General features: G+C 36.8%; 1 protein-coding gene across 1 annotated transcript in view; it reads left to right on the top strand.

Annotated features, from left to right (window-relative positions):
- Nucleotides 1–276: 276 nt before the first annotated feature.
- Nucleotides 277–25,815, top strand: part of LOC126366104 (LIM domain transcription factor LMO4.1-like) — an 83,834-nt gene continuing 58,295 nt past the window's right edge. Inside the window, exon 1 of the mRNA XM_050009043.1 lies at nucleotides 277–537. Within this exon, the coding sequence (XP_049865000.1) occupies nucleotides 532–537 (6 nt within the window). The 5' untranslated portion in view covers nucleotides 277–531. The remainder of the gene's footprint in view (nucleotides 538–25,815) is intronic.

Here is a 25,815-nt window from a genome sequence, read left to right as displayed (position 1 = left end):
CTATTTATTAGAGAATAACTAAACACCTAGTTACTTTACACACAGCCACAATACCTGAAGCGTAAAATAGTTAAATAACTCAATCATCCGATCGTAATTTGATTCACTATCGTTTTTATTTAGGCCTAAATGCAATGCCGCACAAAATCTGCCCACTTACAGCGTTTCAGGTAGAACCGAAACGGCGTAAGCGCCACACCGGCTTTGTGCGAAAAGCTCCGCAGTGGGCGAGCTTTCGTACTGGAAAAGAGACACCTCCCCGCCTAAACTCCCCGACTGACGGCTCATTCGCTCTCCGGCGGTGGCGACGAACGCACGTCTTCGCGTCAACCCAACCTCACTCCACACGCGATCGCGATAAACTTTTCTGTGTTGTGAAAATAATTCCGCACGCTCACAAAAAAAATGAACACGATTTTTGTGCAGTGATTTTTAGTAATTGTGCTCAAGATTGAAAGACTAGTCAGCCGTAAGAGTGTTCTGAAGAGGCTAATTACGAGTTGCTAAGCTAATTGGCGTGGCCGGCGTTTCATGAAGGTAAGCCGACTTTTATTTCCGTTCGGCAATCCCTCTAATTGCGTCAATTAGTGTAATGCGGCGACAGCTTTGAAGAGTTCGCTTAATGATCTCCGCACCGGTCGCTAATACATAACAAAAACTGTTACAACTTTACTAACCATTGTGAAGTACTTGTTCCGAATGACACACTGTTACCTACTACACCTATTATTTACTTTATGAAGTATGTAATCTTATAAGAGAAAAAAATAAACAACATTTTAATGTTTAATAACTTTCAAAGTAGTTTCAAATATGAAATCGGAAGTGTTTTTATTCAACTGTTTATTTAGTAAAAACTAAATTTGTGAAATTAATTTTCATATTTGACCTTAAAAATATTTGATAAGAAAAATAAAAAGACTACAAATATCTGCGATGTTTCATTTTAATCTGTTAATGCACGAAAGACCCGCGTGCATACTGTTACAGGTTTTTTAAAAGCAAAAATAATCATTAATATAGCCTGCCGTGTCGCCTGAAAGCGAAGTGATTACATAAAAAAAACATAAACATACTTAATGGCCCCGATTCCTGGAGACACCGTCTAATTTTATTTTAAGTTATATCTGTCATTTTCATATCCATCGAAAAGGAAAGGGACGGATGATTCACAGCTCTTAATTTTAGGAAGAATGAGTAAATGAACATGTCGGGTTATTGACTGATGTAAAATTTTTAGACGGTTGGTTTAGATTTGTGCTTAAAATTGACGTGTGTTCCATAAATTTTATGCTTGTCGATTACCCGTCCCTTTCCTTTTCGGCGGATAAGAAAATGACAGATATAACTTAAAATAAAATTAGATGGTATTTACAGGAATTAGCACCATTATCTTCCTAAAAAAAATAAATTTTGTAAGTGATTACATATACTTAATTTTTTAGACATTGATGGTCCATTAGTAAAAGTACAAAATCTAATACAACTGAAGTAAACTCTAAAATCAAATCGATGTTCAAATTGGTTATTATTTTGATAAAGAAAAACTTTTTTAAGCTTTTTGAAGTGTGTCTTGGAGGTATACGATGTGACCTAACTCAAGAAGCTTGTTTTTCCTTTACGGGTTGTTGGACTTGTAGGTCAGAACCTTTAACAACGTTAGAACGAAGCAGATACATTGTATGAGAATGTCAAATTTTCCTTCAAAACTGTCTATCTTGCAATCTTTGAGGGCTAATTACTTAGTTTTATACCCTTATTGAGGGTACTTTTTTTGGATGTTTCTTAAAGCCTATTAAATGGAGCAGTTTTTAGAAATACTTTTAGGGTCCATGACAATCTCATGTGTTTATTATTCTTCGGCGAAGTATTAACAACTGTAACAATTTTGGTCGAATTCTCACTTTGACTTCCGATAACTTTTTTTTTATCTTTGATTTGACTTTGATTTATCTTTGATTGAGCGGTACACAGCCTTAGGCATAGTTGTGAAGTAAAATAAAATAATTATTAAGAAAGGGACAGCAACAAAATGATTATTTCTGAAGACAGGTAGAAAATCTAGAAAAAGGTACAAAATGGGTCATATCTCCTAAACCGTAAATAATTGCTGAACATACATGGGGGTGTTTCTGGTAGCTAATGAGTCCCTCTATCTAATTTTTCATTTTGAACCTGAACTTCTGGGCCACCCTGTATATTGAATCACATCTATTTTGTATAAACTATTCATTTCCGTTGTAACTAATACGTATAAAAATACCCTAATATTCACTGTGTGTTTTCACACAGTGAATATTACAACACAACACAACACATATTATTGACACATATTGTTATTATATACAATATATTTTCTTCTACAGTGCACAGATATTTACACAAGTGTAGGCATTGCGTATATTATTATGATTATAATAAAAGATAAAGAATATCCTTTATCAAATATCCAGACTAATTATCCACTTTACAAATACAGTATCTGCGGTGTACTGAGTGTCCCAAAAGCCAATTAGGATCTCGTATCCGGCTTGTTTATTCTCTAATTAGCAAGTGGCTCATTAGAGTGAGGTACATCACTAGCAATGCTTCATTCGCTTTTAGCTTTAATTATAAACGAGCTCCCACGTCTTGTAATTACCTTCGTCTTTACACAGACAACATTTTATTGTGAATTGTATGGGCTGATACTCCCTTTGCGTTGGGAAGGGGTGATAATGGTGCTAACTCCTGTGGACAGCATCTAATTTTATTTTAAGTTATACCTGTCATTTTCTTATCCGCCGAAAAGGAAAGGGACGGGTAATCGACAAGCATAAAATTTACTAAAAAGTACTACTACTACTACACTAGTTTTTTTATTATTACTATTTTTTTAATTTATGGAACACACGTCAATTTTAAGCACAAATGTAAAACAATCTATAAAAATTACATTGGCTTATAACCCGACAGAATTAAGTTGACAGACACGTCAAACGGTTTGCATACCAGCGAGATACCTTTTTGATTTGCCCGGGTTATTCATTCATTTACTCATTCTTCCTAAAATTAACAACTATCAATCACCCGTCCCTTTTCTTTTCGGCAGATAAGTAAATGACAGGTATAACTTAAAATAAAATTAGGAGGTGTCTGCAGGAACCGGGGCCAAATATTTTATTATTAGGTATTTATTTATTGACAAACATGCCAAGTTTGCATTAAAATTGTTTTGAAATAGTTATAAAAAAACATTTACGCTTCAGTTCTTTATTTAACAATGAAATTTAAATTGTTTTTAGCTAGTTGACCTGAAATTAAACGGACTTATTTTATTATTCTAACAACTATATTAACAGGAAATCAACAAACAGATTAGGTAGGTACCTACTAAAAAATATATGTAAATTCACGCCCGTAATCCTAGTTGGATGGGCAGTATTCAAAAGTTCTAAAGTAGGTATAAGGGTAAGGTATAAACGCGTTGATGCGCTTGCGCTTCCTAAATGGCGCATGGCTTAAACAAATAAAGCAATGATTTATCATCACATAATATATAAATATCTTAATTGAATAACATAATTATTGACGTCAGGATGTCTAGGTATCTATCTACTCTTTTAAATGTTAACTAGTGAAATAAAATAATTCATAAAGTTCAAATCTAATCAAATATACTATATTGCACACAAACAAAATATAGAAACATTCTTACATTAGCAACAAAATGGGCGGCCTTATTGCTCTGAAGAATTTTCATTTTCAATCAGCCAAAGTTATGTAAGATCAATTTGAATGCCGGCGATCTATGGGCGATCGGCTGGTAGACGTCCGAACACTCTCAGGCACCATACGTTTCATTACATTACCATACCCCGGACACTTCATACAAACAACCTCGTTTTACACAACACCACACATTGACGCAATCTCCACGCGCATCTGTGCGTGTGACGTCTGACGCCATACGATTCAAGTCTAAACTACGTTCAAGGGGGTGAGGTAACCCAGCTCAGACGCTGGTGGGGAGCGGAGAGTTGCCGTTCTATAAGTATTCCTTATTCTATGACATTAGAAGAAAGAAGGAAGGAAAGAAAGAAAGTATTTATTACTACTACTTCATTACTACTTTTTCATTGAACGTTATCTTCTGATGAATTAATTATTTGAGGTTCTGGCCATCCCAATTAAAAATATTTAGCATGGGTTGTTGGTCTATCAGGACTTGAAAAGGTTAAGGTATAAGTACAAGCGGTTAAGATTAAGCTATTGTTATCATACCGATATAAAATTACGATACTAAGTTTACGGACCAATAGCAAATCGGTATCGTAATTTTGTACCGGTATAATAACGGTAGCGTAATTAGCCCTGAAATGAAATGAAAAATGTTTTTATTACCAGAAAACAATACAAATTGGCACATAAAATAGGATGAGTACTTATATTAAAAATATATCCAAATGAACAGAGGTTCCCAAACTAGGCGGAGCCTGTATCTTGGGAAACCGTAAAAAAATGGGTACATGTGATATTGGCGCATAGTTTGCCAAAGGAAACTTAAAATTAAACTTACATCTAAGTATTAGAGCGAAGGGTGTGTGTTAAGTAGCAATATGAATGTGTGAGTATACGAGTTTAGTGTATGCCAGTGTAATAGTAGAAGTAATCATAACAATAATAAGTCAGTATCAAAATAAGTGCATATGTATTTATGTATGTGAGAGTGTATGTGTGGGGGTCAGAGTTAGGATAGTTTTATGTGTGTCAGGGTGTACGTTTTTCCAATTTATGTATGTGAATATAAGTATGTGTGGGTGTAAGGGTGAGTTTGTATGAAGGTATGTTATGAACGAGTATGTTACGCAAGTATTTTTAAAAGAAGGTAGAAGATATTAGATGCAAGGATGTAAAAGTGATTCCGTAGCATCATAGTCAAGGGACTTTAACCATGTTACAATTGAGAGTTTTGCAGCCCTAACAGTGCTAGATTTGATGTCACAGTGGTTAGCAACTGTGTTATAGATTTTAGCCCGAGCATAGTGTCCCAGACGTTGGGCAAAACTTGTATTTACCAGAGGGACTTTTATATTGTAAACCCGTTTAGCAATGAGAGAGGGATAATCTGTTGAGCTCAGTGTAGATTTATGTGTGATAAGACTGGTGTTTAGGATATATAATTGACGCACGCTTAAGACGTCTGCCTCTTTATACAGATCACAAGTAGAGTATCTGTAAGGCTTCTTAAGCATAACTTTCAGCAAACCACGTTGAGCACGCTCCAAATCGATCAAAATCGATTTGGCCGCTCCCCCCCAGATACTAATACAGTAAGTGATGATGGATTGACAGACAGCAAAATAAACTAGTTTTTGGATATTTAAACTTGCCGCACTTCTAAGCTTTATCATTATTCCTATTAGTTTACGAACTCTTTTGCATAAGTTTAGTATATGATTTTCGAAAGTTAAGCGTTCATCAATAATTATACCTAGATATTTTATTTCGTTTATTCTTTCCATCTTATCACAATTACACGGAAACTGGTTAGAGATTGAGAAATTACAGGAATGGACTTTTATATCGTTAGCTAGTCTTGGAGCTGAGGCTGCTGTTTTATGGAAGCATAGGTATTTAGTTTTTTTAGAATTAAGGGTTAGGAGATTATGCTGCAGCCATTTCGACATTGTAGCCATGCCCACTTCGGCAGACTCAAATACATTTGCCCAATTTTTGCCATTAAAAAGGACCACCGTATCATCCGCGTAACAAATGATCTCTGCAGAGGTTAAGTTTAAACTATGTATATCATTAATGTACGTCAAGAAGAGGCCCTGCTGTCTATGTCTGACTTCTGATAGATTAGATCACGGTAAATAAAAACTGAAGAGTAGTCTTCTTCTAAAATATAATGAGAAGAAATAATATCAGCAACTAAAGCTCTCGATGCCTCGTGCTTGCATTAAGCATACGGAGGCGGCACCGAGGCGCGTGGGCGCGTTCTAGGCCTGGAGCATAGAGTAGAATAATTATACGGTAATCGATGATGATGGTGGACTATTTTGTTATATGCAAGCATAAAATAAACAATAATTATAGCAGGGACACTCTCCACGCTGCACTAATACGAGCTTGGAGCAAGCTGGAATTAACTCATCACCCCGATGGGGGCTATTTTAGTCTATTTAAGCCGTAAAGGAGTAAGAGAGCGCGCGCGCACTGTCTGTCTTACTCACACGTACGGGGTAAGGCGACACGTGGTAAGAAAGAGATTTTTAGGATAAAGAACGGTAAGTCTCCGCTCCGCACCAACCGGCCGCCGAGTTAGATTTACCTCACCCCCTTTGGGTCTTACTTTAATCTAAATGGTCGTAAGTCGTCGAGGAGTAAGGAAGAGCGCGGACTATCTATCTCACTTGCACTATGTGATTTTTACCGTAACGGGGCTTTGTTATATAAACTCCCTCCCATCGACGCAAGCCTCAACCGGGTGACAGCCCTCAGCGTTCCCCATTTGTCCGGCCTAGTAGTTAATGCCATACGCGGCAAATCTCCGCATCTATACAGGGTGTTAGTGACATCGTAACAAATACTAAGGGGATGATTCAGAATCATGCTCTCAATCATCCCTCTAAGTTTTCGTTACGATGTCACTAACACTCTGTATAATAATAAGTTACATTAAAAAAAAGCTGATCACAGGCGGTGGTGTGTGTGTGGAGAGCTTTACCAATTGTAATACCTCTTTGCATGTTCGTTTATTTATTTATACTCGGAAGAACAAATTGAATAACATTACCGTAGTTTAGTCTAATACTGTTCGATTGATTTATCGTAATGATAAGTGTGAGAACAATTTTGACGTATCCATTTGATCGTGTAAAATTATCAAGAATAGATAGGTATTTCCCGCTACTCCGTTCGCGCGGATATCGATTACCGTACTTCTATGTCCGTGTCTGGATCTAAGTAGGTATTTTTTGTCCCTGGATTTGTGCTAGTTTTTATCATCATAATCAATCTCTTTATTTATTAAAAATAAGTTTAAAAAATACATTTATGTTTGACCATAATCTCACCTGATGGTAAGTGAAGTGTATGTGGCCTAAGGTGTACGCTTACCTAGGAAGTGCATATTCTTTATTAGTTTTGAAGATTAAAAGATTGTAATTTGGGGGAAACAGAGACTGCGGCAGGTAATTCAATTCCTTTGCTAACAACTTCAGGGCATAAAAATCACCTATTATATTTTTTCTCCTAAAATTGGAAATAAGTACCTACCTACACATTACGAAGCGTTATTCAAAAATTAAACAAAAAGAAATACAATTTACAATTAAACCTACTTTTCAAAATCGTTTTTTTTTATAAAATCAATAAAATAAAATAACATAGGATACTCCGTATGTAATTATATAGAGGTACATTAATCAGCTTAGCCTAATTAATAAACAAGCTATATATTATAATTAGCAAGAGTGTTAGCTATAAATTATAAATAATTAGTAGAGGTGATTGGTGGGAGCCTCTGTAGTATGGCGAATGTAGTACATTAATATTATTAAATAAACACGTTCGCTAAGGAACTTGTTACCAGTCAATTTATTAGGCGCTATTATACTTTTTTTATTGGTATACTTACCATATAAGACGTGTTTGAAACGATTGATGAATGTGGAGGAAGCAAGAGAAGTAAGTAAGATCTTCATCCATCGCAAGATGAACTAAGTACCCACACTTCACCGAGCTTTTTGTTAAGCCAACGTGATAGCCGTATCGCCGTCTATAATGGTCGAGTCAACTGCGACAGTGGAAACAGACTTAACATAAAATAGTATTAGAAAAAAATATTAATTAAGAGAGTAAATACGTAATGTAAGTGACATGTGAGCTGGTAGGGTTGTCATTAGGGCGGCGGGACGAGCGAGGGGGGAGAGGCCACTAATTGGTCTACTGCAGCCGGTTGCTCTCCACAAACAAATTAGCCTGTGAAACGGATGTCGAGACGGTCCATAGGGTCACCAAGTAATATAACCCATTATTGCTATCTTAGAATTATTTCGTCTTCTTGATTGCCCTAGCATTTGTTTCTTCTATGAATACCTAACTGGGGCGACAGCACACGCACGGTTTGGAATTATATCGAGGGCTTTGACCAATAGCCGTAGGAAGTTTATCTACATAGATAGTGTTCGGCTCTTGTTGTGTGGCCTGTAGGTGTAGTAGATGCTCAGAGGTCGATGGTTCTACTTCCAAACAAACACCGGTTTTTTCCTTGTCACTATTTATTTGATTTACTATATTTTGACGCCTGATATGGTTTTTTATATATTTGTGTGTTTGATTTGACTATGTTATATATTTTATTAACATTGTCACTATTTATTTATATTTTTATAATTATTAAATACACCTTCGCGGGAGGCGTCACCCATTCAATTCGGTATAATATTGCCATTTAAAAATATTCTTATAAATATTTTATACTTTTGTTGCCAGCAACAGATAGCATTCGCTGCATCTATTGTTCTAAACCCTCGATATAAATCGCATCGCGCGGGGGCGAAACCCGTGCCGTCTGCGCTGTGCCGTGTTTATCAATACTTACAAGTTACGCGTGCACAAGCTACAAGTTGCACACAAGTACGTGTAAATTACTTTTATCAAAAAAGTAGAGGGACTGTAAAATATACGTGTGAAATAAATATTGACAATTGTGACATGTAATTTACATGTGTAGTTTTGATAAACACATTCTTGTACTAATTATTTTTTTTACAAAGAAAATTGCTTGTAATACAGGGCTTGTAAGTCTCGAGCTCCTCCGTGCTTCGGAAGGCACGTTAAGCCGTTGGTCCCGGCTGCATTAGCAGTCGTTAATAACCATCAATCCGCACTGGGCCCGCGTGGTGGTTTAAGGCCCGATCTCCCTATCCATCCATAGGGAAGGCCCGTGCCCCAGCAGTGGGGACGTTAATGGGCTGATGATGATATGTTTTGATAAACAGGGCACAGGTCAAAAGAAACTGACAGCTTGTTTTTTTTATATATTGTATCTTTTGTAATGAAAAAAAAATAGTAACCTGGCTAATTATCTACACTTTAACAGCGTGGATTTATTGAAATGTACTCATTGATCCTGTTCGTGGTATTTTATGTGGCCTTTATCTAAGTATATTTTCATATCAATAAAGTATCTACTTTGGTAAAAGGTGTGTGATGTATATACATAAATATAGTTAGATATTATAAATCAATGCCCCTAGGTATTTATATAGTCGACCTTATTATTAATATATTAAACCATAAATATTAATATATTATATAATTGGGATGTATTAACGAAAAGACAGTCTAGCGATAACTAGCTTTATTGATAATGTATCAAATGGTGGTGTGTTCACAAAAGGTTTTCAGCTACTACCTTACAATAATAAAGCCCGCTGGAGCAGCGTAGTGGAGTATGCTCCATACCCCCTCCGGTTGACTGAAGGTGCCCTGCAGTAGGACTTATATAGACTGATTATGTTATGTGCGTTATATTATATTATAATGATCAATATTCTCTTTACAAATAATTGGCCTGAGAATCGGATAATAAAAATATTCATCATATTGGTTGTAATTATTACGAAAGAGATTGTGTTTCTCATATTTAATTATTCACAGTCAAACAGCCTGCTTTTCATATAAAAAACTGCCTTTTAAAATCATAAAAAATATTAACACTCATACACTCATTACACCACCCACCCTACGTTCATTAAATGTACGTCGATTGTGGGTTGGCGAATTTCAAAAGGTACATTTTCGAACAATATTTTATTATTACATGCATTTTCAGTTCCATTTTGCGACGGAAAATCCCACTTAGAATCATGGTCTGAATCATCCACCAAAGTTGTCGTTACGATGTCACTTACATTCTATCTCATACATCTATTTTTTTTAGAAAACGAATAATTTATAGCAAGCAATATGTAGCAAGTTCTAAGGTTGCCTGGAAGAAATTGCTATTTAGCAATAAGGCCGCCGATTGTACTTCTCCTGTCACATTTCAAATTGTTTTTAGTGTTGTGTTTATATGTGCAATAAAGAGTTTTTGTATTGTATTGTAATTTTTTTTTTAAATAAAGATACAAGATACAAAATATCTAGACACGCGGTCGCGTGTCAAGCCAAGTTCAAGGAACAGAACTGGCGAGCCGCACCGTGTGTAATATTACACGAACCATTTGAAGCCACTTTTGACCCCCTCATAAATCAAAAACTATTTCACATAAACGTATCAAATTTGGCTTATATATTGAGACTAACGAGATACATATGTGTTCTAAATTTCATAAGCTTATCTCAAACAGTTATTTAGATATTAATGTCCAAAAATCCTCATTTTTATCATTGACTGACTGACTGACTGACTGACTGACTGACTGACCTATAGATCAAAATTCTAACCCAGTTCCAGATGACCTAGAGAGTTAAAATTTGGCATGCAGATAGGTAGTTAGATGAATACAAAGGAAAAAATATAAAACTGGCAATTTTTAAATATTTAGATTCTATTATGAACGCTTAACTAAAATACCTAATGAAGAATGTTACTAAGTATGCCAAATCGCTTGAAATGATGTCTCAGTAAAGTCTGTATGTATACAAATACACTGGTTTTTGTTGTAGTCCAGAATACTTAGAAGTTTTGATTTTATAGGCACTCAAAGTTTCGAAAAATACCGAGTCCCGCTAACAGTCACGTGAGCGCTTGTGACGTCACAACGCGCCGCGCGGGCCGCGGCCCGCATAGTAGGTATTAAGTCGCAAGCAGTTATAGTAGTAGCTTGCGCAGTATTTTGTTGTTTTCGTCCTAATAATAGTAAATATTATTCGATTAATAAAATGGATGAAAGATTCGAAAAAGGGCAATCGGATAAACCTGAATTACCTATATGGATGAATGGTTGCGCATTATTTGTCAACAAATAGTGATTTTGTTGCCGCCGAAACGCGAGGAATAAAAATGCAATTGTGAGTGAACTTTCCGTGCTACTACTTATGCTTAATAGTTTATTCTAAATTGTTTTATCAAAACAAAATAGACACAGACAAGCGCCATCTAGCGCAAACCTATTGTAACAATTTAGTGGCTAGCTGGCTGCGTCCATATTTCTTATGATAGGAAATTGTAAAGTAGTAACCAAAAGAACCAACAGATGGCGCTGTTAACCAACGCCAAATAAATAGAGATATACAAAATGGAGTAACGACGAAGGACGCATTTTATTTTCCCGCTCCCTAATAATTAGTATATTGAACAAAGTCATACCAAACATACCAAATCTATAATCTATTTCTTCATTAGGTACCCAACTTATGTCATAATGGAAGAATGTAACTCAAATAGTAGAAGTTAACCTACCATAATTTTTTTACGTTAAAGGCAACAAATATGCACCTATTATAGTTTTGTAGCTATTGGTATTATATTATATATAGCTTTATATTATATATAGCTACAAACCCACTGACTGACTCACTCACTGACATAATTGTTCTCCCAGAAGGAGCGTCGGGGGGTCAAAATGATGTATGGGGGGTGTGATCGGGACCTCCCGGTGAGTATGGGAAAAATCCAAAATCTTGGAAAACTGCTCCGCATCAGGGAGACACCCTACAGTCTGGCGCAACTATGAGACCTGGATCAATTTTTTTTTCGCAAATCCTATTTAAATCTTGGTCAAATCCAATCGCCGGTGAAAAAAAAACAAAATGGCGGAAAAACAAGATGGCCGCCATACAAAATTTTATTTTTCCGGAAAATGTCTCGTGGGTAAAAACTGTGTATGGGGGTGTAATCGGAACATATTGTTGAGTATGGAAATACTTCTCGATCTTGAAAACCTGCTCCGCATCAGGGAGACACCCTACGGCCTGGCTAACCTATCGCACCTGGAACAATGATTTTTTCGCACAACGTATTTAAATCTTGGTCAAATCAAATCGCCGGTGAAAAAAAACCAAAATGGCGGAAAAACAAGATGGCCGCCATACAAAATTTTGTTTTTCCATAAAAATGTCTTAGAGGTAAAAACAATGTATGGGGATGTAATCGGAATGTCATGTTGGGTATAGAAATACTTCTCGATCTTTGAAATCTGCTCCGCATCAGGGCGGCACCCTACGACCTGGCAAAACTATCGCACCTGGATCGATTCTTTTTGCACAAAACCTACTTAAATCTTGGTCAAATTCTACTGTGGGTGAAAAAAAATCAAAATGGCGGAAAAACAAGATGGCCGCCATACAAAATTTCGTTTTTCCAGAAATGTCTCGCAGGTAAAAATGATATATGGGAGGTGTGATCGAAACGTCAAGCTGAGTATGGAAAAACTGTTCGATCTTAAAATACTGCTCCGCATCAGGGAGGCACCCTACGGCCTGGTGAAACTATCGCACGTGGAACTTTTTAGTTTTCACGATACCTATTTAAATCTTGGTCAAATTCAATCGCCGGTGAAAAAAAATCAAAATGGACGAAAAACAAGATGGCCGCCATACAAAATTTTGTTTTTCCAGAAAATGTCTCGGGGGTAAAAACTGTGTATAGGGATGTCATCGGAACGTATTGTTGAGTATGGAAAAACTGCTGGATCTTGAAAAACTGCTCCGCATCAGGGAGACACCCTATGGCCTGGCGAAACTATCGCACCTAGGACTTTTTTGTTTTCTTGATACCTATATAAATCTTGGTCAAATTTTATTGCCGGTGAAAAAAAAACGAAATGGCGGAAAAACAAGATGGCCGCCATACAAAATTTTGTTTTTCCCTAAAATGCCTCGGGGCAAATAAATGCTGTATGGGGGTGTGATCGGAACGTCATATTTGATAACTGCTCCGCATCAGGAAGACACCTTACGGCCTGGCGAAACTATCGCACCTGGAACTTTTTGGTTTTCACGAAACCTATTTAATTCTTGGTCAAATTTTATCCCTGGTGAAAAAAAAACAAAATGGCTGAAAAACAAGATGGCCGCCATACAAAGTTTTGTTTTTCCAGAAAATGTCTCAGAGGTAGAATTGATGATCGGAACGTCATCTTGGAAAACTGCTCGGCATCAGGGGTCACCCTACGGCCTGGCAAAACCATAGCACCTAGAACTTTTTTGATTTCACGAGACCTATTCAAGTCTTGGTCAAATTCTATCGCGGTAAAAAAATGGCGGGAAAACAAGACACGCGAGCAGCTTGCTGCGAGCGAACCACGCGAAATCTAGTGTATGTATATATAGGTGGTACCGCTCTTCTTAGTAAATTTAAGAGCCCCGCAAACCACAGACTTTCTATCGGCCGATAGTTTGTTCGGGCTTATAATCAGTATGAAGATGAAGATGTATGCAAGTCTGCATACTACAACGATTTGGTATCGGCCGATAAATAAATTTGATGGGATGCTCAACTGCGTTCAAACTGAACTATCAGCAAACTATCGGCCGTAATCAGTATGGAGCTCTTTGCAAGCGCGCACACCGACCGATTGTTTAGTTGGCCAATGGTTCACTTCGCTCCGAGTTTTGGAGCCGGAAGGTCGTGCATTCTTTTTATTATGGCACTGTCTAGTAATTTTGAATGCATCGTGTAAAATTTTCCATTTAATAATCTATCACTGTAGATGGGATGCACCCAATACTCTCGGACTCTCTTCTTGATTTTTCTCCTCCGTTGTATGAGAGCAATTATAATATTTCTGGACAATATTTTACTACGAGTAACTTTCATTATGCGACAGCTCTCTTCAACGGTAGCTTAAAAACTGAATATCGTCGGCCGACTGTTGCCTAGCTTAGGCATATCCGTTTTAGTAGGTAAGTATCTAGGTATACCTACTTACTTATTTACAATTAAGAGTAGGTACTTATACTCGGTTTACATATTATTAACTGGGATTAATTATTACTTTTATATTTAGCTCACATCAAATCAATAGTGTAAAATCATTATCTACTCTTAAATAATGATAAAATAATACCTAAAAAAAGTAATGATATCCAATCAAAAACATAAATGTGAAATGACAGCCAAGTTCAATACAATGATAAATGCTTTGGTTGTTGACTTCAACGACAAAAGAAGTGAGATCTAAATGGGTGCCAAGTTCAATTGTCAGTCCTGAATTTATTTATAAGTAACAGTATAACATAAAATATCTTCTTATAACATAAGATAATGTATTGTAGCCTAAGCTCTGTCTTGGCTAGTTTTTATAAACCTACCAAAGAATTATTATGTTCGATCGTTAGTTTCTACCAACAATCCGAATTTTCGGAATTATAAAATAAGAACCGACAAATACTTGTAGTTTTAGAACTTGCGAAGGCTATAATTCATATAACAAAACTAGCCAAGACAGACCTTAGGCTACAATACATTATCTCATGTTATAAGAAGATATTTAATGTTATACTGTTACTTATAAATAAATTCAGGACTGACAATTGAACTTGGCACCCATTTAGATCTCACTTCTTTTGTCGTTGAAGTCAACAACCAAAGCATTTATCATTGTATTGAACTTGGCAGTCATTTCACATTTATGTTTTTGATTGGTATAAAAGTTACCTGCTTAAATATAGTTTGTGTTGCCTAAACTATACTAAGGTAAGAATCATACATGTATCTTAAGCAAAAGAGTAATATATCGTACGGGCAAAATTTTCTGTAGGTGCCAACCCTATCGAAGGTCAGCAATAATTAGGTTGTCGCAGAAGCTTATGTTTTTCAGCGCCTCCCCCTTACCTAGTTATTTAATTACAACGGAGTGTCGTTCCGTACGTCTCGTTCTCGAAGATCTTTCGTGATAAGATGTAAGTATATATACCTAGTAGCTTTGTATCACATATTTAATCCCATAAGATTACTGAATTTATAAAACAGGCTGGAAGGTTTCCAAAAATATTATGAAACAAAAATGAAACAAAAATGCAAAAATTATTTCAGTTGAAAAAAAATATTGTATGTAGCGTGATTAAAATTGTGTATTGAACTGTACATGTAAATGACAGATGTGATGTCAAGCAGTCGCCGTACGGGGAGTCGCTGTCCACGCTACAATTCATTTAGAGAGTAGCTTTACTTGCTACTAGCTGCTTTTGTAACTTTATTACGTACCTGATACACCGGTAATTTGCACAATGAGGGACTTTCTTTACGTTCCTCAAAAATAATATAGATGGCGCTGTAAAGATTTTCCTTCCTTTAACATTCTAATTTCATGAACAACAGACATACTCATATGCACCTTTATTCTTTGTTTTTGGATATCTTCCACCCATTATTACTCTGATCAAATTGAAGAGATGGAATAGGTAGCAACATAATTTTATACACAATGTTTTTTTGTTTTTTTTTTTCCGTGCTTCGGAGGGCACGTTAAGCCGTTGGTCCCGGCTATTAGCCGTAAAAACACCTCCACCAACCCGCAGTGGAGCAGCGTGGTGGAGTATGCTCCATACCCTCTCCGGTTGATTGAGAGGAGGCCTGTGCCGAGCAGTGGGACGTATATAGGCTATTTATGTTATGTTATGTATGTTTTTTTTATATATGCTTCTGTCATTACATTTTATTTTTGAATAATTGTGCCTACCCGAGTAAAAGCTACAGAGTGGGTTCCTGCAAATGCTGTCAGACGTCGGGGAAGGCCTCGAAAAAGTTGGCGCGACGAGTTAGACCGCTTCTCGAAACGGTGGCACGAACAAGCTGGGGACAGGGAGGAGTGGAAGAAGGGAAAAGAGGCCTTTGCCCTGCCGTGGGATATTGAGGGTTATTAATAATACCCGAGTAATGACAAAATAGGTAATTATCACGTTAAATTTCGACAGCGCCATTTGTATATTTTTTAGGGAACGTAGCCTGGAAAGTCCCTGATTGACGAGTTAATGGCCCCGATTCCTGCAGACACCGCCTAATTTTATTTTAAGTTATATCCGTCGAAAAGGAAAGGGACGGATGATTCACAGCTCTTAATTTTAGGAAGAATGAGTAAATTAATGTGTCGGGTTATTGACTGACGTAAAATTTTTAGACGGTTGGTTTAGATTTGTGCTTAAAATTGACGTGTGTTCCATAAATTTTATGATTGTCGATTACCCGTCCCTTTCCTTTTCGGCGGATAAGAAAATGACAGATATAACTTAAAATAAAATTAGATGGTATTTACAGGAATTAGCACCAATGGCAGGGTAAGTAAATTATTTAAGTTTCTGTCACGAACTACGACCTCTATACGAGACAGGTTAATAGAACTATTCCTTCATATAGAACGAGTAGAAATGTACTTTTTGTTGTAGTACGGTCACGAGTACTAATATATACTTTGCAACCTTGTCACATTAACTTTTTTGACAATTTAAATCGTAAGCCTCATTAAATGTCAAATATGACAGTGCGACAGGGTTCTAAAGTGGGTACATAATATTGCTCATGACTGTACCTACATATAATTGTACAGCTTCTAAACCTTTTTTTTTTGGTTTTAATGCATTTAATATAAGTAGAAATATAACGGAGAGACAGAGAAAGGTTACAAGCGTTGGAGATGTGGTGTTGGCGAAGAATGGAGAAGCTGGACAGAAATGGTGTCAAATAAAAAAAGTTCTGGAAAGAGTAGAAGAAAAAAGACTAGAGAAAAGGACAGGAAATATGATTAGCCACCATATACGACACGATTCGTTTATAAAAAACATCATAGAAGGAAAAATTGAAGGAAAGAAAGGAAGGGGTAGACCTAGGAGAACATTTATGAAACAGATAAAAGAGAAGGTGCAGGTCGTGTAGTATCAGGAGGTGAAGGAATTGGCGGGAAGAAGAGAGGAATGGCAATTACTCCCCAGACAAGAGTTCTTAAATAAAGAGAGAGAAATATACCATAAAATATAAACAGCCTATATACGTCCCACTGCACAGGCTCAATCAACCGGAGGGAGTATAGAGCATACTCCTCCACGCTGTTCCCCTGCGAATATACTATTATACAATTTGTAACACATAATAACAGCATCTGTTTTACACAAACTCGATTTATCTCAAACGAACAGTTGCCAAGCATGACACATGTATTATCTAAAGCACATTAGCGACATTAATTTATCAATGAACTGTAATTAATAAGGGACTTCGTGGTCCAGTTGTTGAGCGTTGGGGTCACGATCCGGAGGCCCCGGGTTCGAGTGGGGACATATCACAAAACTTTGTGATCCTAGTCTGGTTAGGACATTACAAGCTGATCACCTGATTGTCTGAAAGTAAGATGATCCGTCGGAAAGCACGTTAAGCCGTTGGACCCAGTTACTTAACGATGTAAGTGAGTAATCGTTACATTAGCCATGTCAGGGGCCTTTGGCGGCTCAATAATAACCCTGACACCAGGGTTGATGAGGCTGATATTCCACCTCACAATCCATACGAGCAGAAGAAGAAGAATAACTAGTTACGTGTGTCATACTTGTAGGTCCCGGCGGCCATTGCTTGACGCACGTCGGGAGCGTTCAAAACATTATATTCGGTCGTAAATAATTAGAAAGCGGTATCGCACTCATTAGGGCATCCTGCGACGCTGGCCCGAGATAACCCGAGAGTGACGCGACTCGTTTATTTGTATACACTGCGCGTGCGCACGGCCTAGCATTAACTCAGTGAATCGTTGAACTTAGGAAACACAATGCAATACTCTTTCACATAGAACATAAACACAACAAGTAACGAAATTAATTACAAATGAAACAAAATAAACAGGTTACATTCAAGGACAAAAAACAGATGTTTTTTCATTGTTCTATTTTTATAGTCTCGGCAAAGGAAATTCAGTACCTATGATAATAAATCCTAGGAACTGGAAAACTAGGCACAAGATGATATACCTACTTAAGTAATTAAAGACAATAAGTTATAAGCTAAAATTAGAAATATCAGCAAGAAAATATCTTTCAGTGGCCCCACTGATACGACAACGCTTAATGAGGTACTTTCCAATCGCCGTTTCCCAAAAACACGATAGATGGCGTTGTTAAGATTTTTCTTCGTTTAAACTTCTAATGTCATGGATAACATTACGCATTTTTATCTTTGTTTTTAGGTATAAATAATGACCCTTTTTATTACACCAAGGTACAATTACAACTTCCACCCATTGTTATTCTGATCGGAATAAAGAGAAACAATATAGGTAGCAACATCATTCTATACGTACATAATGTCATCCAAATATCAAGCAACAATAAGTTTTATATATGCTTCTGCCATTGCATTACATTTTTGAATAATTATGTACCCCAGCAATGAGGAAATAGGTAATTATCACGTTAAAAGTGAACAACGCCATCTATCGTGTGTTTGAGGAACGTCGATTGGAAAATCCCTCAATGCGTTAGGTTATGTAAAGTATTTTTACTAATTGAGTTCAATTTTAACATAGGTTCGACATCACCATAGTGCGAGTAACGAAAGCGCGACAACACTATATAGCTAAAATCACTTTTACACCAAGATATAGAAAAGAAATAATATGTAAGGATAATTAAACATATATACAGCGCAAAGATGCAACTAGAGAGCATTGGCGAGGAGTTTCCAATTCGTTTTTATTTTATTTATGTCAATGGTTAGCTATATAGTGTTGTTGCGCTTGTGATTTCGAACCTATGTTGTAAATAGCCTTTCGGAAAAGCTTCCCATTCTTACAAGGAAAAATCTCCTTACAAACGAACGTACTTCATATAAGCTTGCGAATATTTAGCACAAAGGCAAACATTGTTTTGTATCGATCTGCCGATCCCCTAATTGGTCTTACTTCGACGGTTCGAATGCAAATACTCTGTTATTAGGCAGGTTAATTAAAGAGTTATCGGTCGTAATTAACCGTTTCGGTACGGTACGTATGCCCAGCCTCGTACCAAACACACTAATTAAGAAATACCTCCTTCATTAGCTCAATTACATTTATTCATGTCTCACTATAAGTGTTTAGTCTTGCTCTGGAGGAATCAATAGATAATGTTGTACCATAATTTGAATAATACCCGAATTTAGTTTATCTCTCTAGGAAATCACTACATAGTATAAAACAAAGTCGCTTTTTCTGTCCCTACGTATATATCCCTATACGCAACGGATTTTGATGCGGTTTTTTTAATAGATAGAGTGATTCAAGAGGAAGGTTTATATGTATAATAACATCAATTGAATAGTGGAGAAATACTGTTATTTTTGAGGATTTTAATGTGATGTCGTAAATAATTTCATTTTTTCCTCAGCATTGCACCCGAGCGAAGCCGGGGCGGGTCGCCAGCAAATAATATAACATAGCATCACGTTTAGATCCCTGTAGCACACCCCGGACACTTCATACAAAAAACACCTTTTTACATAGACAATGGCCCCGATTCCTGCAAACATCTCTTAATTTTACTTTAAGTTATACCTGTCATTTTCTTATCCGCCGAAAAGGAAAGGGACGGATGATTGACAGCTCTTAATTTTAGGAAGAATGAGTAAATAAATGAATAACCCGGGCGAATTTTTAGACGGTTGTTTTAGATTTGTGCTTAAAATTGACGTGTGTTCCATAAATTTTATGCTTGTCGATTACCCGTCCCTTTCCTTTTCGGCGGATAAGAAAATGACAGATATAACCTAAAATAAAATTAGATGGTATTTACAGGAATTAGCACCATTATATACGTATATTGAGGTTATCGTATGTGACGCCTGACGCCCATACAATTGAAGACTAAAATAAGACCGAGGGGGTGAGATAAACCTAACTCAGCCGCGGGTGGAGAGCGGAGAATTGCCGATCTAAACGTAGTATTATTATTCCTTATTCTATGCCCTTAGGTAAAGGTGTACGGTCACGAGCATTAATATGTTTACACTATGGTACCATGTCACATTAAACTTTTTGACAAATTGAATTGTAAGTCTCACTAAATGTCAAATATGTTAGTGCGACAGAGTCCTAAAGTGGTTATATTATATTGCTAATGACTGTACAGTATATTCACACTATTCCCGCCAGCTATGTTTAAGTCCCAAGTAATAGGGTGCGAGCCTATTGCCATTAACCGGGCACAAATCTTGGAAAATATATATGTCTACAATTCATAAACCGTAAACCCAGATACATAAGGAAACGACACTGGGAACGTTCCGCGCGTTCACACAGAAAACCGCGGAATTATGCAATCTGACACCAGGCGGCACGGGTTGTGGAGTATTATATCGAAAGCTTGGACCAATAGACGCAGCGAATTCTATCTTCACGTGATAATTTCGTACATCTATTGGTCGAAGCGCGGAACAAGTGCCGCGAGCGCGTATTCGTAAATTCAAATTCAAATATTTCTTTATTCAGCAGGTGACATAGTTATACTTTGAATCGTCAATTTTAAATAACGAACGTCTCATTCGGATATTGTTTTTAGCAGCTTCTTACAACCTGTATAGCCGAGGAAAAGAAGCTGCAAGAAAAGCTCGGCACAGAGCACTAGACATTCATAAAAAAACATGAAAAGTCCGGGATTCCATACGCGTGAGATCTGGCATCTGCATACAAATAATAATGATAACAAAAGTGTTATTGCGGACATAAGTCATTAAGAAAACAGTTTTAAAACTAAAAATTAAACACTTTAATTGGTGTCGGCTACACTATTCTCCTTAGTTATTATTTATAAAGAGAAGATGAATGAAGAACTGACGTGACGTATCTCAAGAGCTAGCCAAAGTGGCCAACACCGTGGTAGTTGTTTGGATAGGAAGTAGCGACCTGCGCGCACGCAGGTTATCAGCGCCGCGGGAGACAGCTTTGAATAAAAAACTCGTGAATGAAATAAAAACTTAACGACATTTGAACTTTTTATTCGTTCTGATAGATGGCCCTCATTCAATATTTTGAATATGGAGGTTAGTTTTTTATTTTCCTATGATAGTATGGATTTTGATAAAAAGTTTTTTTGTTTCATTGTTGAAGTGTGAGAGTTAATTTTGTTTAGGGGGCGTATTTCAGACAAAATTTTAGTTTTATCTAGGGAAAACGCATTTTCAATGCAATAAAAACTTCGTGCCCCAGTCGTTCTTAAAAAGAAAAAAAAAACATAAAAGATTGTTTTATACAATTCAGTAATTTGGCTGCCTAATATGGGTACATGTAAAAAAACATAACTCTGTTGTTAATTTTAAAACTGACACAGATTTAGAATGTACACCTGCCTAGCAACTACTATTTTCTGAGAAAAAAAACTTAATAATAATTGGCTACAACATATAATCTATTTTCCTTCTGTTATTTGTTATTATGAATGTCTTATCTATTCACTTCAAGGCGTCATTTGTTATGCCAGGTCTGGTGATAACATTATATAATTTGATCTTCTTAATTTAATTGGTTTGACGTATTAGGTTTTATCAATAGAACTATAAAAATGCCATTAAGAACAAATCTACCATTAATTAATAATTCTAACAAAAAGTTTAGAATTATACCACAATAACTGGAAAATATTGAATGAATGATTCATGGATTTGATTGTCGAATTTGTTTTCGAATTCATGTATGGAATCTAAATGATTATTACGTGCTCAGCGGTGAAGGAAAACATCGTGAGGAAACCCACATTCCCGAGAAATGCATTTTCGGAAGTATGTGACCTAACCTGTATTGGGCTGGTTTTCCCTTCGCGGGTTGGAAGGTCGGACAGGCAGTCGCTTCTGTAAAAAACCGGTCCTGTCAAATCTTTAGGTTAGATAAGCGGACCCTGTAAAAAACGGGATAATGTTAGGGGGAAATGATCATAATGAACTGGAAAATATGGATAAAGGTGAATTATCGTTTATTTATGAATTTACCTATAATAGGTGCACTATATTATGCATGAGCAAATATAGTGTCCACTTTAAGAACCCTTTCGCATTAACATAATATAGTATTAATAATCTAATCATAGCCTTCAAGACTATGCACTTGGACTTGATCCCTGTTTTACTGTTCAAACTGTCACATTGACATGATTTTAAGCGCAATCTCAAAGCTGAGATTCGTTTATTAATACCACCCATAGTTCAATTTGCTTAAAAAGTAAATGTGACATAGTACTTAATACATTAAAGCTCATTACAATACCTATATGGAAAACGTAAACGGCTTGTATTGACCACAAATGAAATAAAATACTTAAAGTAATAATTAATTATCTGTGTTTTAAAACAGGAAAGTCATAACGGTTTATTTTGAAAACGTTCTTATCGTTGCATAAGTGAACGATAGACATTTACGAGTTTTTGTAATAAAGAGTTGATAACTCGTTTCTGCCCTGCTCTGATGTCACTTTATGTCAACTTTGAAGTGCTCTCAGTTTGGATCCGAGATATTTTTTAATTTAGACGCCGATATGAAAAAAGTTGACCTTTTTCGGTCCTCTTGAAAGATCGATGCTTATCGTGTTTGGGCATTCGTAAAATAAAGATGCGTCATACGAAAATATTACTTCAACCCAACAGAAAGGAGATAATGCGTCCGTAAGTTATTGATATTCAATTTTGGAACTCTTGAGAAAAGTAAAGACATTTTTTTTCTCGTTCATAACGGCGATTTGAATGCAGAAGTGATCAAGTGCGGGCACAAAAAATGGGGTCGCTCATTTATAGCCCATTCCGATTTTAGTGCTTTTAAAGTACAAGCAAAAGTTTGTAATGACGAGTTCACTCGGCGAATCTTATGCAAATTTTGACAAGTTACCATTAAGTAGGGGAACAAACTGTTCGGGGTTTTACTACTTTGCTCGTTGGGAGGCCTTTTAATAAGATTCTTGTAAGTGAGTTGTAAAGTCGGACACAGATTGTACATGGATTTAGTCTTGAATGTAACAAGGTAAGATCAAGCATGTCTAATTAGTATGAGCTTGAGTAACAATGTAACGGGTTAGATGTAGGAAACATTCTTTATAGATACGTTGTTGAATCATGTAAGTTATTGAATCTATGCAACACACACACACACACACACACACATTCAAAGGGTCTAAATTCAAATTCAAAAATATCTTTATTCAGTAGGTAACATACGTATAGTTACACTATGAATCGTCAATTTTTACGTAACGAGACCCAATAGAACTTTTAATAACAAAAGCTAAAATCGTAGTTCATAATTGTCGATTACCTATTTAGGTAGCTAAGTATACTAGGAAAATACAACTTGATCCTTTATAACATTATAAGTAGAACAAAGCTTGTTGCTTATTAGTGTACAGGAAAACATTTCCTAAGTAGTTCTAAGTATAGAGTTCTTATTATTTGAAGTAGCCGTTTAAAATAGTTCTAGGGAACAAAGTCAATAATTGATTCGCAAAGGATTTACGATAGCCATTGCTCCCATAGAAATAGCTTATTGCCTTTGATGGCGCACTTCATCGTAGAACAAACATGGGGCTGTAATGAACCAGGGCCGTATTCGGGTGGGGGCCCCATTCACTTAGCAACGTCTGGTATCTATAAATTATCTATGGATCGCATTCTCCATTGCTATAGAAGAATTCAAATATCAAATAAACAAGTCTAAGAGAAAAGACTCTTTAATTTGATCTTCTTCGTTCTTCGTCATCAACCAGGGTTATTATTGAGCTACCAAAGGCACCTGAAATGACACATGTAACGACTACGTACTTTCATAGTAAGTAGTAACTAGGACCAACGGCTGAACGTGCCTTCGGAAGCACGACTTACTTTCGAACATTCAGGTGATCAGCAAAGTCCTAACCAAACTAGGGATCACAAAGTGATGTCCCCACCGGGATTCGAACCCGGGATCTTCGGATCGTGAGCGCTACGCTCAACCACTGGACCACGGAGGCCGTAATTTGATAAATTATTTAAATATAATGGAATGTAACTGTCGTTAATAGTTTTGGGAAATATTTAAGTGAAATGTGGGTTACATAGTTTATCATCCAATGGTTGTACATTACAACCTTACGACTATACATTCTTAATTAGGGTACGTACTTATTACCTAAGTATATTTTTTTAAATGAAAAATCTCCCTGTTACACTGCCTAAGCGTGATAGTAGAAAGGAGCTCAGAAGTGTTTTTTGCGCCGTTTGCTAAGGACACTCTTTAGGGCCGTCCCTAGATCCATCCCGAGCTTAGGCCGGGAATGCTTCTACCGCCACGGCAATTTGAACGCGCAGTGGGCCGGCACGCAGCAACAGTCCTCGAAATTACAAGCAAACCTGCCATTTGTAGCAGTACTCTTTAAGGGCCCTATCTCACTGGGACACCATGATGCACCACTATCGGGATATTATTCGGGATTTGGTTGCAGGCAAGAAATTGGTTGCGCCATCAAGTGGGATATCGTTTAGACAACTGCATACATTTTGTTGGTGGCCACACTTGGTGTCGCAATCGTGGTGTCTTTAGTGAGATAGGGCTCTAACTCAGCACCATATTAACTTATCCTATTACTAAAGCTAGCAGTCGCTTTATTTGTACTTGAAGAAATGAGTTCTTCGTAGTTTTATACATCCTTATTTAATTTAATGAAATATATTGTGAGTGGGTTTTATTGCTAATTATACGCCATTATTTATTACCCACGTAACGCAGTATACATTTATAATTCAGGCAGCGCATTTTCTACTGTTTCACTGCTAATTAAGCAACATTAGCGCAATTGTTTTCTTTTTACTACAATTTCAAATTCAGCCATATTTAGTCTGAACAAGAGACCAATTAGTTTGAAGTATAGTTTAATTGGCGTACAGCATTCCAATTAGAGTGTGGATCAAATTAAAAGTTTTGTTTATATGGGTTTCAAAGTAAGCACCAGTGAGGTTCGGATTGCATTGCGATTGGAGCGAGTGTGGCGAGGGTCGGCTTTCAATTTAGCGGAATTAATAACAGCGTAAATCTGATCCACCTGGTATGTTGGTGGACTAATAACCAGTGACCACTCATTGGCGGCGTGTGTGGTGTCGTGTTCCTAGCCTGTGTTATGTGAACTCATGATGTTATGGACCCGGTCGTGGATACACAGCACTGCTACTGTGTTACTGGACCTCACTGTTAATATTTTTGCGCTATCTATGGTATTAGGTACGTCAAGGATTTACTTTCTTTGCACACTTTTGACTACTAACTCACGATATAACTTAATATTTTTTTAAGTTGCATTTTCAAGATTAAAAAACATTTAAGCACCACGAATTTGGGAACCCTTATGTAAGATCCTGTTGCTGAATATCGATTGTAAATACCGAACAAAGCATAAAGGTTTGAAACACAGTTAATTTCACAACCCACTGTGTTACGGTATGCGCTGCAACAGAGCCGTGGCAATCAATGAGCTCTCGGAAGCACCAATTCTGTATCGGTTTTACGATCGCCATGGTCTGTACTTTAATAAACTTTAGCCACGGTAATTAGGAACTCTATCAGGCTTAAACTATTTCTTAATTAGCACAACGATGTTTCCTCTACCGTCGTCGTAAACTGACGATATCGGCTCATTGTTGCTTTTAACCATATTAAAATGTCTCTTTTCGATGATGATGGTAATTCAGATTCTCTCACCCACATTCCCGAGAAATGCATTTTCGGAGGTATGTAACCTAACCTGTTTTGGGCTAATTTTTCCTCCGCGGGTTGGAAGGTCAGATTGGCAGTCGCTTATGTAAAAAACAGGTACTGTCAAATTGTTAGGTCAGGTAAGCGGACCCTGTGAAAAACGGGATAATGCTAGGGGGATGATGGTAATTGGAATCAAGGAAATAAACACCTACTTGAT

Source organism: Pectinophora gossypiella, chromosome 4, assembly GCF_024362695.1.
Source record: "Pectinophora gossypiella chromosome 4, ilPecGoss1.1, whole genome shotgun sequence".
NCBI lineage: Eukaryota > Metazoa > Arthropoda > Insecta > Lepidoptera > Gelechiidae > Pectinophora > Pectinophora gossypiella.
Note: the sequence above shows the minus strand (reverse complement) of the source record. Positions and strands in the feature narration are given on the sequence as shown.